The sequence below is a fragment of the Salvelinus fontinalis genome, chromosome 42 (genome assembly GCF_029448725.1).
Source record: "Salvelinus fontinalis isolate EN_2023a chromosome 42, ASM2944872v1, whole genome shotgun sequence".
Taxonomy (NCBI): domain Eukaryota; kingdom Metazoa; phylum Chordata; class Actinopteri; order Salmoniformes; family Salmonidae; genus Salvelinus; species Salvelinus fontinalis.
This window is the reverse complement of record NC_074706.1, coordinates 22,264,177-22,276,744: the sequence shown is the minus strand read 5'-3', so window position 1 is coordinate 22,276,744 and position 12,568 is coordinate 22,264,177. Positions and strand designations below refer to the sequence as shown.

General features: G+C 44.0%; 2 protein-coding genes across 2 annotated transcripts; both read left to right on the top strand.

Annotated features, from left to right (window-relative positions):
- Window positions 1-20: 20 nt before the first annotated feature.
- Window positions 21-3,916, top strand: si:dkey-9i23.14 (L-asparaginase). The gene is made up of 7 exons (XM_055909862.1): window positions 21-1,577; window positions 1,787-1,923; window positions 2,053-2,148; window positions 2,250-2,410; window positions 2,553-2,636; window positions 2,802-2,964; window positions 3,644-3,916. The coding sequence occupies exons 2-7, from the start codon at window positions 1,789-1,791 to the stop codon at window positions 3,794-3,796; spliced, it is 792 nt and encodes a 263-aa protein (XP_055765837.1). The 5' UTR covers window positions 21-1,577; window positions 1,787-1,788; the 3' UTR covers window positions 3,797-3,916.
- Window positions 3,917-5,260: 1,344 nt separating this feature from the next.
- tmem109 (transmembrane protein 109) lies at window positions 5,261-7,740 on the top strand. Its single transcript, XM_055909863.1, has 3 exons — window positions 5,261-5,876; window positions 6,103-6,205; window positions 6,970-7,740. The coding sequence occupies exons 1-3, from the start codon at window positions 5,670-5,672 to the stop codon at window positions 7,329-7,331; spliced, it is 672 nt and encodes a 223-aa protein (XP_055765838.1). The 5' UTR covers window positions 5,261-5,669; the 3' UTR covers window positions 7,332-7,740.
- Window positions 7,741-12,568: the final 4,828 nt, after the last annotated feature.

Genomic DNA, 12,568 nt, shown 5'->3' with positions numbered 1-12,568 from the left:
TCTCCGGATAGTCAGGACAAAGTGTTCTCTCTCTCTAGAACACAAGTTTGCCTTGTCCGAGCCAGAACGGCCCGTATATCGCCTGTTTCTGCAGCGTGAGGCAGCTTGATGTACAAGTACACCTCATGAACAGGACGCTAGAATGATAAAACAACATGAAGGAGGTTTAGACATCAAATGTCATCTTAAGATTCTCCAGGAAGTGTTACTGTAACCAGGTTGTGTATGTGCTCTGGGAGCCAGATGAAACCTCCAGTGAATGGATGGAACTGAATGGAACCATTTGGAACAGTTGACTGCATTTTGGTTGGCTCCCATGTACAGTACACTTCCTGGTATCGTTCGAATCAAAGCCTTTTCTCCCATTCTAGGCACAAGGCCAGAGAGATTCCACTCTCGTCTCTATCCATTCGAAACACACACACACACACACACACACACACACACACACACACACACACACACACACACACACACACACACACACACACACACACACACACACACACACACACACACACACACACACACACACACACACACACACACAGTGACTGGGCCATCCAGCTGCCGACCTCCTGACCTCCCTCATCTCTTCCTGTTCTGTTCCCTCACAGTCTCTCCTTTCAGAGACATGGAATGTGGCCCAAATGGCACCATATTCCCTATATAGTGCACTACTGGTCAAAAGTAGTGCACTATATAGGGTATAGGGTGCCATTTGGGAGGGAGGCAGGGTTATAGGGTAGTTGAGTGCCTGAGCTGTTCACTGCTTTGATGGAGTCTGACTCCAGATTATTCAAAAAACTCATTGTTTTGTTCCTCTCTGGCCCCCTCTTCCATTCTCTCACACTCTCCCTCCCACCCACACACAATCCACCCCTCTCTTTTTCCATCCAACCTTCCTAACCTCCTTTTTTCCCATATCCTTATTTCTCGCTCTTTACATTTACTTATTCACTACATTACATTTGTTTTTATTTATGACGGACAAATATTAAAAGCTCTTTATAAATAAATATACATGATTATTTTCTCTCCCTCCCTCTTTTTCCCTCTCTCTGAACATCTCCCTGGTGTCAGAAGGGATGACGTCTTTATTTGTAATTTGAGTAGCCTAGCTACATATCTCTGTTCTTTCTGACAAGGAATTTTCAGTACACGGAAGACTTCGGTCCAACGGCCACAAATATACCATCATCATGTTCGTCAACATGTCATTGCTTTCACTGACAATTGACAGCAACAGGGTGAACTTTTTTGCCTAAACAACCCAAGGTCTTTACAAATAGTGAATTAAATCTACTGTATCTGGTCGATGAACAAGTGTATGCACAATTGTCATTTTGCGCCACCAAAAGAGACTTGTATTTGGATCAATATATGGCTTTGCTACCACCTAGTGGACATGACCAGTTGTAAAACAAAAGCAACAAAATAATCTGGCCATTCATCTCGCGCGCCCTCCAACGGTTGTGTTGGTTTGTTGACAAGCTCTAATACCTTGATGAGCAAACTAGTTTGCTTACATGAACTAACTGTTCAATGTTTGTAAAGTAACGTGATACTATAGAAAGGTAGTAAGCTACTCTAGTTAGTTCACCTCTTCAATATGCAGCAGAGAGAAGATAGCTAAGTGCTGCAATTAGCTAGCTACCTAAATTTGGTTGCGCTAGCTAGCTACTAGTAACGTTAGCAGAGTAGCTAGATAGCTCGGTAGCTTTGATATTTTACTCATTCTGCGTGTTTATCTATCGTAATACATACCACCTGCTCTTTGTCACAGCTATGGAGAAAACCCCAGCGAGGGATCTCAGCCTAAAACCGATCGTGATCGCAGGCCCTGTGATCAGGGACAAGAAGTTTCTGCAATGGCTGGGCAAGGTCCTAGAGCTCAGCTGGCTTCGGAACAAGGACATGGAGGCAAGGCCATATGAGTTCATCTATCATTTGGATAGACCCATTTGCCCATGTATCGGTGATGTTACACATGACTTTCACACCTACTCCATGATGATAAATACCTGGTTCAACTCTTTGTGTTTCCTTCAGGAGCGCAAGGGACTGTTGGGAGAGTTGCTTCCCTCCTTCGCTAACGGAGCTGTAGAGAACAACGACTTCCTCTCCCTCCAGGAGATCCTAGAAAATGTGTGCAGTAGTTGTGTGTGTCTGTGTTTTCTTTATTTGGGTACATTTTCTTCTCTCTCACACACACTTGTCTTGCATACCCCCCCCCCCCCCCCCCTCAGATGGATGTGAACTGTGGGGACTATGACGGCACCAAACCCCTGCTGAAGGCCTGTGAGATCGGTAACCTGGACATGGTCAAGTACCTGCTGGCCAAAGGAGCCTCCCAGCATTTGAAAGACCGCTTCGGAAACACACCCCTACGCCTGGCCATTATCAACAGGTAGCCCACTAACCCTGCTCTGCTTTGTCAAAGCGGCATTGTAAGTAGCCTACCTGGAATAAGTCTAGAAGGGGACTAATAAAGCAACGTTGAAAGCACACACACTAAAGCCAGATAATGGTGGCTCACATTTGCATGTCAGGCATTATGACGTCATCAAGTTCCTGAGGATGAGAGAGGCGTCACTGGCTATGCCCGCAGTGAGGATCGGCGTGGAGCTGCTGCAGTGAGTAACTCCTTATTCATTAACATGAATCATTTTGAGCCGTGCTTTCATTATTCAAAAATAAGATGCCACTCTTGTTATAGAAATATTGACCCACGTCTCTCTCTCCCCCTCCTCCCATTTCCCGCGATCTCCCTCCCTCTCCCACCGCTCCCTCCCTCTCAGGGCGGTGGCCAAGAAAGACTACCAGCTGCTTCATGCCTGGGCACTGTCTGGAGTAGACATGGACTCTAAGGACTACAATGGACGCACGGCCATGCACCTGGCTGTCAAGATGAGGGACACAGTCATGGTCCGCAGGCTGCTGGAGTATGGGGCAACCCCGCTGGTAAGAACCAGGGTCATATTCATTAGTGAAAAATGTTGCAAAACTCTGAGCAACTGAAAAACAAAAACAAGTATTTCTTATTGGACAAGTGCAGGTAGTCCCTCCCAGTTCCTCAAAGTTTCGACCCGTTTTCTTCCATTTCGTGCCTAGTGAATACAGCCCCTGATCTACCAGATGGATTAGACGGAAAGGGAGGTGTGAGGTATAAGAAGCCGTGGGTCAGTATGGGGCCACCCTCTGGTAAGAACCAGGGTCATGTTCACTCACTAGGCACTAAACGGAAGCAAACAGGCTGAAACAGGGAGGTACTATCTGAACTTGTCCAATAAGAAACACATTTTCAGTTGCACAACGTTTTGAAAGGTTTTGCTACAGTGCGACCCTGCTCATCTCAGGGTGGGGTAGGAGAGGTAAAAGAGGTAGTAATTTAATCTTCACCAAAGTATTGTAGCAACTGGACCGTTATGCCTCCTAAGTGTTTTTACTCTACAGTTAGCATCCTCAACATAGCATCCTCAACATACCACCACTACATTTGACAATTGAAATGAATGTCCTTTTTCCAAATTCACCTTAGAGTCCGATCCACTCCTCATCCTTACCTCACCTCTCTCCTCATGTCCTTCTCTCTCCTGCCCTTCCTCTTCTCCTCACTTTCTCCTCCTTCCCTCCCACCCAGGAGATAGATATCTGGGGCCAGACTCCGGTGGACGAGGCCCGTAAAGGCAACATGTTGAGGATCATGCTGGTGTTCCACCCCCTCTTCACTGAGCAGCTCACCACCAAGCTGGCCTACCTGACCTGCAAGGCCCAAGCCCAGAGGAACAAGTAATGGAAGAAGACCCTGTATGTGTCCCAAATGGCACCCTATTCCCTATATAGTGCACTACTTTTGACCAGGGCCATAGGTAATAAAGTAAACACCGGGCACATGATAACAGTTGAATAAATCAACTTTAATTTCATTTATTTTGTTCAGACATTTATTTTAGCTATTTTGTGTGTGATATAAACACCTACTACTACTACTACTACTACAATTTTTAAGTGGTCGAACAAATAGACAACAACAGGAGATGAGGGTATGAAAATAAAGGTTGGTATAAAACACATTTGTGGCCGTCAACTGCCAAACGTTGTCGAACGTTGCAGATAGAAATGACATGAACAGAGCTAATGTGAATCCTTATTCTGCATGTCAGAGAATGTTTGTTCTACATGGCCTATTTCAATCGGAACGTTGTAAAACGTTGCGACCTGCAGGATAAGCTATTTAATGTCGGCTTCTTGACAGTAGGTGGCGAGCGTGCCCTATTTCCCTTTTTTCTACCCGGTGCGCAGGTTTTACGGCGTCAACGTTTCAGGAATTCCATCCAGTCTACGCAACCCCTCATTTAAATTGCAAATAGAAGACTAGGGCAAGTTAACTTGATTTTAGCCTGATCGAAAAAATAAACAGTGGTGTGAAGAAGATAATGAGGGAATAATAGTCGATCAATATATTAGTAATCAGTTGTATTATTGTATTGCAGTGTATACAGATGGTTCAAAGGATACGATGAATGGGAAGACGGGAGCAAGTGTATTTATTCTTGAGTTCGATGTTAGTCTATGCAAACAAATGATTTGTCTATATTCAACGGAAATGTTTGCGATAATTGTTGGATTGCAATGAATAGAGGAGGTGCAACCAAGAAGAGTAGTAATATGTTCGAACTCTGCATCGGTTTTGTGTAGTTTAAGATCTGGAAAGTCAGAACGTGATGATTTATGGTTAGAAGTAATGATGCCGTCGTTGGTGCTACAAAGAAATGGTATTGACATTTAGTTCGGTTGGATTCCAGCTCATGTAGGAGTTTATGGAAATAATATAGTAGATATAACAGCAAAAAGAGCAGTGAAAAGTACTATTATGGATATACAGGTGCAGTTGGGTAGAGGAGAGATTAAAACATTCATTCGGAAAAAAATGGGTTAGATTGCTGGCAGAGACAATGGGATGAAAGTAGTAAGGGCAGACATTTGTATAGTACAAGGAAATCTTTACGGGAGATAGTGTCATGTGATGAGAACAAAAGGGAGGAGGTTATGTTGTGTAGGATGAGATTAGGGCATACGGGATTGAATTCATTTTTTTAATTGATAGGAAATATGGTACTGGAATGTGTAATGGCTGTATGGTAGAGGAAACGGTTGAACATGTATTACTATTTTGTGAAATGTGTGTTCGACAGGGTCAGAGGTTGGACGGGAGTGGATGGTATTTTGGGTGGGGGTGATGGGAGTGGTGAGGTTTGCACGGAGTTATTTATTTTATTAGAAATCCAGGGTTAGTCAAGAGAATATACTGTAGTGGTATAGCTAGGTTGTCACACTCCAGTACAGTAGGTGGCGGTGTATGCAATTGTCAGTTGATTGTGATTTGCCAATAAAACTTAAAGGTGAAGAAGGGCAACGCAACTACTGTAGTACATTTTGTGTTGACCTGCCCACTTTCTATATCCTGGAAACTGTACTTAGACTATGTTTTTTTTTTTTTCCGTATGTTTGACATAGGCTACATTGTAGCCAATATGTTTCTGTCCGTAGAGTAGCCAGTTTAGATTGTTGCAGCATATGTTTATGCAGTGAAACCATATTCAACTAAATCTAAAGACGTTGGATGTTTTTTTAATTGTTTGATTTTACATAAGGCGTCTGAAAAAATGAAAGTGTGTTTCGTCTTGTGTGTGCTGAGCACGGTGGTAGTTAACGTTACTTGCTCGGGAGAATATAGTCGCTTCGACAAGTCATTTAACTATTCCCCGGGAATGATACAAGTCCTCCGGGAGACGCTCACGGATTGGTCCCAGGAGGCGCACGGTTACCTTGTCCACCTTATCGGGGCGCGGTCTGTTGAAACTGCACAGAAGGTGAGGAACAAAGAATAGCCTGCTCTAAATTCAATTTAAGAGTAGTATGTATCATAAATTCTTAGTCTAATGATGTCAGTTTTTGTCGAATTAGGTAGGTGCAAGTAGCAACAAGTCGGCCTATACGGGAACCCTTGTGCATGCTTGTTTTATTTCCGTATTTAGTGACCCATGTGTTTGCCTCAAACAGAACCCTATATCAACTCTCTCTCTCCCCTCCTATCAGTGTTTCTTTCAGTTGGTCAAGTATCTGGCTGCGGTAGCGGCCAGTGGCGCAAATGTGGTTATGAAGTACCTCACCCAGTTCCTGAGGGCAGCAGGAGTTGATGGTAAACAGCTGCTCTAGGATCATTCATTATAATATTAAAGGCAACACTGATGCTAAATCAGCACTCCTATTCCCACCTTATGAATACAGGCCCAGAAAGCTAATGCAATACTCCAGTCAGTCACCAATACTGTTCCCAGAGAGCTAAAGCATGTCATGTGCAGACTTTTGTTTCAGCCCAGCACTAACACACCTAATCAATGTCTTGATGAGCAGTTGACTAGTTGGATCTGTTGTGTTAGAGCTGGGTTGGAGCAAAACAACTGCACAACCTGTAGCTCCCCAGGACCAGGGCTGATAACCAGTGCACTATTCAATAATGGAACAGACAGTTGTCAATACAACAATAATAATTAAGTAAATCATTTTTGTGTCATATATTGAATGATCCCATATTGTGCAACATCTCAACACACAACCCATGTACAGTACTAGATACACTCTCACATTGTAATTTACTGTAATTGTTCTCTGTAGACACACACACACACACACACACACACAACACAACTGGATGAAAGTCTGACCTGCCAAGGGAGCCCTTTACCCACTGACAGACATGCCCTGGATTAGGCGTGTTTTTTCCACATTGCCAAAAGTAACCTACTAGGCTTTGTGACTATAACCTACTGGTACAATAATTACATAGCAACACACTGCCAAGACTACATTTTTGCCACATCTTGTAATGGAGACAAGGAAGCATTTTTAAGAATACTAGACCAGAAAATGCACTAATATCATGTATCTCTCTCTCTCCTCCAGTTGAAATGCCTGTTAACAGTATCACCCCAGATGCTGTGGTCTATATCGGTCAGTGGCTTCTGCTGGCTCTCATTGGCTACTGGCTGCTGTCCCTGGCCTTCCGCTTGGTGGCATCCACTCTGAGGCGGGTTCTGTGGCTACTGAAGCTGGGTGTGGTTGTAGGACTGTTTGGCTTGATCCTAAGCGATCACAGCGCTGGAACAGAGACTACGGCGCTGCGATTGGCCGGCCTGGTGAGCGTCTGCGTCCTATTGGGTATAGGGCATTCTGGCACCGGAGGCGACAAAACCGACCTGGAGGATCAAGTGAGGGTGCTAGAGAGACAAGTGAGAGAAATGGAGAGGAGGAGGAGGAGTAAGTGAGGGATGGATGGATGGGAATTGAAAGGCCTTGTTTTGAACATAATCTAGGATCGTAATCACGACATTGTACATAACGTTTTGGTATTGTTTTGCATAATAAAGCATTTGCATTTTTCATAAAGATCCTAGTTATTGTGTGTGAAACAGAATTGACAGCTGATTAGCTTGTTTTCAAGGAGACAGAGTATGGTATTTTCTGTTTATTAAGGTGGATATGTGCATTTCCTACTAATTATTCTGCTATAAATATTTGTAGAATAAAAACAAAGTAAACATTCCATAAGGTCTAATGATATGGCGTTGGAAATCATATTTTCATGTCTACAGCGATCATCTTTCATTCTCACTCCTCTCCAGTTATGGTGGCATACCACACAAACAAGTTCTCAAATAAAACAAAATGGATACATACTTCCTATTACCTACTGGTACATATGAGATCTGTCCATTCCTTTAAAGTGTGTGTGCAGGGGGATGAGACAGTGAGAAAAGCAGTTCTGGAAGAACATTTTAAAAGTGACTCCAAAAGCTTGAGCTTGATCAAGCGACATCTGACCTTCTCCCCTTGACCAACTAGGGCCAGGAGTTGTTCTGGTTACATGGTCTGGAAATGCCATGTTCCTGAATATAATAATGTAGAATTCATTTTCCTCACCCCCTGACCTGGGGTACATTCATTAGGAACCTAAAGGAAGCAACCAGGTTGAAACAGGTAGGGACTAACTGAATTTGTCCCCAAAATAAATGTTTCCATTGTGCACTTATGAATACACCCCAGGACAATCTCCCTTTGGTAGAAGAGATGAAGGCACTGGGTGCGTTTGCGTGGTGAGGCTTAAGCAAACGACTAGATGAAATTCGAGGAGTGAAATTGGGGGAGGAGCAACTGCGACAGCCAAAAGTTGGACACGTGGTTCTACAACAAATCTCAGATGAACATAGCAGTGTGCCATTGTTATAAAAGTATTTCTTTATAGTGTTAAAATAATCATGTCTCCAACTCCCATATCACACAATCATAATTTGTAATCATGTGTGTACTTTGTACAAACAATGAGAGACTCTCATATCACATTCATTTTGTATATATCCAATGTATACATAAATCGAGGCAAAGTTGGTTCCTGTTTCAGTCATGTCTTTGGTCATGTTCGTGTGGGTTTAACAAAAACAGCCTAATGATTGGTGGACATTAGAGCCTCCCGCAATGCAGGGGATGGCTGCAGGATGAAGTAGGTGACCTTTGATTTTTGTAAAGTTCATGCAGTCGACATGTAGGCACAAGTGGGATCATTTGTATCCCCATAATTCAACACACTTTGACAGGTGACCAACGACGGTCACCGACTTGACAAAAGTGATCCGCTCGAACGCGTCCACTGTCTGTAAAACCTTCAGGAGTGCATCATTATATAAAAGACATTAAATATGATAAATAGGATTTTATGCAGACGATATATAACATCTTAATAAAATAGAACCCTCCCAATGTATTAACACGCTGCCTAAACAGTTATTTAACTCTACAAACCCTGTTGAAATGACAGTTTCATATGTAGTACTAAAATGGTGCACCATCCATATAATGACAAACAGCTATACTTTGGCATGGAAAGGCATTTCTGATCGTATTTGCATATATACTGTATACACTGTTTAAATATACACAACAGGGAACACGACCAGAGGGTTTGATAGATACCATCTTTACCATTGAGTTTGAAAAAAGACACTTTACAAAAATGTAAGGCCACACCATAGAGATAGATAGAGGACTCATCTTTGTATGTGACATTCTAGCCTTTGTGACAGCATGGGCTGCGCCATTGAGGCAATTCCATTTTGAAGTAGTCAGTTCTATTCTTCACGATTGGCTGAATTTTTAATTTTTTTATTTAATTTTTTTATTTCACCTTTATTTAACCAGGTAGGCTAGTTGAGAACAAGTTCTCATTTGCAACTGCGACCTGGCCAAGATAAAGCATAGCAGTGTGAACAGACAACAACACAGAGTTACACATGGAGTAAACAATAAACAAGTCAATAACAAGTCACTGCAAACAGGCTGCATGGTTTAACGAGGGTCATCTAAATATGGCCTTGTAGAAGGTATAATACAATGTCTTATGTCAGAAAAATAACACTGGATAGGTGATCTGAGGGGCAATGTTGTCTAGTTCACAGTTACATCTACATACTGCTTCCTCTCCAATCCGTATAACAGTCACTGAGCCGTATTGGCACGGAGCCGTGGCTACATTACCCGATTGGACCGATTCTACAGGAAGTTGGCGGGGGCGTTTCTTCCTGTGTCCATGTTGAACAGGAAGGCTCCCCTCTGTGGAGTGCAGAGCGTCAGAGGCGGGCGGGGAGACGGGCGCGATGGGCGACGAGGGGAGGAGGGAGGAACAATGTCAGAGGGTGTGCGTATATGTGTGTGAGAGGGTGTGTGTGTGTGTATGAGAGGGTGAGTGAGGACTGACCTAGGGTGGTGGACTGGCAAGGTGGAGATCAGCTGGAGACATGTTCTCCATCTGTATCTCCTCCTTCCCTGAGGGGGCGCTGTACATCACCGGAGCATACCCTTCACACACACACACACACACCCTTTCTGCAGAGGGTTGTACATGGAACGCAAAAGGGTTCTACCTGAAACCAAAAAGGGCTCTCGTATAGGGACCGCCGAAGAAGCCTTTTGGAAACCATTTTTCTAAGAGTGTAGAGTAGAGAAGAGTATAAAGCCCTACCATTGGAGGAGCACCAGGATTGTACTGTGGCTGGTTGGGCGGGGGGCCATTCCACTGTGGGGTCTGAAGCACTGAAACAAAACACTGTCACACTCTTTCTCTTCCTTGTTTCTTCTCCTGAGGATTTTCACACCTGACAGGGGGACTACGAGGGTTTCCTAACAAGAACCATACCAGACACTGATATAATGAACAGATGGAGAGAGAAAGAGTAAATTAGAGAGAGAAAGATGAACTCACTGGTTTGGGGGGGAGAGAGAGAAGTATTAAAGAATAGATGGATGGATGGACTCACTAGTTGAGGTGGGAGTCAGGTCCATTGAAGCTGGTCTGCATCCCAGGGTTGGGGGGAGGGTGAACCTTAGGATTCCACAACCTGAGGGCACCACAGTTCCCTCAGACAGAGGGACTCAAATATACTTTTATATACAACTATTGGTACTGTGTAGTTGTGATTATGTTCTTGAATGTTGTTTTTACGTATCTGCACTCCGGCCAACATACTTACCCCTTGTAGGATAAACAAAGTATTTTGAATACTATTATATATATATCTCGACTCCAATTACATACAAAACACAAGGCATGCAAAAACCAACACACCACAGTATGTAGCTAAATGAGTAATAATAAATTGTTCACATACCATGATAGAACGTCCGCAATAACCACAGAAAAACACACGTCACGTTATTACTGTTCAACTACAAAACATGCATCACCGCAACAATGTCATTACTATAGTAGTACAGCATGGGAGACGAGGGGAAACAGATTAGAGGGGGGAACCTAAAGGCAACTTCTACAAGGGATTTGTCCCAAATGGCACCATATTCCCAAGTGAACTCGTTTTGACCAGAGACCTACAGAAAAGCGAGAATCAGGTGCCATTTGGTAGCCAAGCCACCATCTAACTATCCCTCACCGGGACACCAGGTCCAGGGGACACCCCTCCTCCGGGCATGTTGTAGCCAGGAGGGGGGTGCAGAGTCTCGGGGTTGTCCAGTTAGATGGCGTTGATGTTGGGGATTTGTTCTTGAAGAGCTCCTTCCGGCAACAGAAGCAGATACTGGTGGGGATACCGAGCAGGAGGAGGAGGGCCAGGAGGGGTTTGCCTGCTTCATTCTCATGTTTGTCTGGAGGGGGATAGGGGGACGGGGAGGCGACGGAGGGAGGTGGAGAGGAGAAAGAGGGAGGCGAGGGAGTTCATTTGGGAGACATTGCAGAGCAATAAGGGGAACAGGAGGGGGTGATTGATAGATGACACGTGTTTCACTCTTAGCATGTTGTGTTCTATCCCCCCTCACATCCCTCTCAACCCACCCCCCTCCTTCCCACAGCTTACTGAGCAGCCCTGTAGTCCTACAAATATCCAACTAATTAGTGACAGACAGAGACATATGAGCCGCGAGCCAAACACGGTGTGTCCCAAATGGCACCCTATTCCCCTATGGGCCCGGGTCAAAAGTAGTGCAACATATAGGGAATAGGGTGCCATTTGGAACAAAGGAAGTGTAAACAAAACCACTGGGAAGGGATCCTGATGCTGTGTCTATTTCCATGACGTACTCACACTGCAACATGACCTAACAGATGTAATTGAATTCTATACAGCCAACACCACTTCTCTATGCAGCACCAGTTTGTATCTCTGACTACTTACAATGTGTTACTACTATGTACTAAGCATACTTGGATATTTATGGTCTGTTTTGACCAGAGCCCAGTGTACTAAATAGGGTGTTTATTAGATACGTTGTGGCTACTGTTAATTATCTATCCTGTTGCCTAGTCACTTTACCCCTACGTACAGTGCGTTCAGAAAATATTCAGACCATTTAACTTTTTCCACATTTTGTTACGTTACAGTCTTAGTCTAAAAATGATTCAATTGCCCCCCCCCCCCCCATCAATCTACACACAATTCCCTATAAATGACAAAGCAAAACAGGTTTCTTGAAATTTGTGCCATTTATTTTTTTTACAAATAACTTAAATATCAGATTTACATAGGTATTCAGACCCTTTACTCAGTACTTTGTTGAAACACCTTTGGCAGCAACTACAGCCTTGAGTCTTCTTGGGTATGATGCTACATGCTTGGCACACCTGTATTTGGGGAGTTTCTCCCATTCTTCTCTGCAGATCCTCTCAAGCTCTGTCAGGTTGGATGGGGAGCATCGCTGGACAGCTATTTTCAGGTCTCTCCAGAGATGTTCGATCGGGTTCAAGTCCGGGCTCTGGTTGGGCCACTCAAGGACATTCAGAGACTTGTCTCGAGCTACTGCGTTGTCTTTGCTGTGTGCTTAGGGTCATTGTCATTGTTGGAGGTGAACCTTCGCCCCAGTGAGGTCCTGAGCACTCTGTTGCAGGTTTTCATTAAGGAATTCTTCGTACTTTGCTCCGTTTATCTTTCCTTCGATCCTGACTAGCCTCCCAGTCGCTGCCGCTGAAAAACATCCCCACAGCATGATGCTGCCACCACCATGC

Coding starts and splice junctions, on each gene's coding strand:
- tmem109 (XM_055909863.1), top strand. CDS start 5,670: ATGAAAGTGTGTTTCGTCTTGTGTGTGCTGAGCACGGTGGTAGTTAAC. Junction 5,877..6,102: donor CTGTTGAAACTGCACAGAAG/GTGAGGAACAAA, acceptor CCCTCCTATCAG/TGTTTCTTTCAGTTGGTCAA. Junction 6,206..6,969: donor GAGGGCAGCAGGAGTTGATG/GTAAACAGCTGC, acceptor TCTCTCCTCCAG/TTGAAATGCCTGTTAACAGT.
- si:dkey-9i23.14 (XM_055909862.1), top strand. CDS start 1,789: ATGGAGAAAACCCCAGCGAGGGATCTCAGCCTAAAACCGATCGTGATC. Junction 2,149..2,249: donor TCCAGGAGATCCTAGAAAAT/GTGTGCAGTAGT, acceptor CCCCCCCCTCAG/ATGGATGTGAACTGTGGGGA. Junction 2,965..3,643: donor AGTATGGGGCAACCCCGCTG/GTAAGAACCAGG, acceptor CCTCCCACCCAG/GAGATAGATATCTGGGGCCA.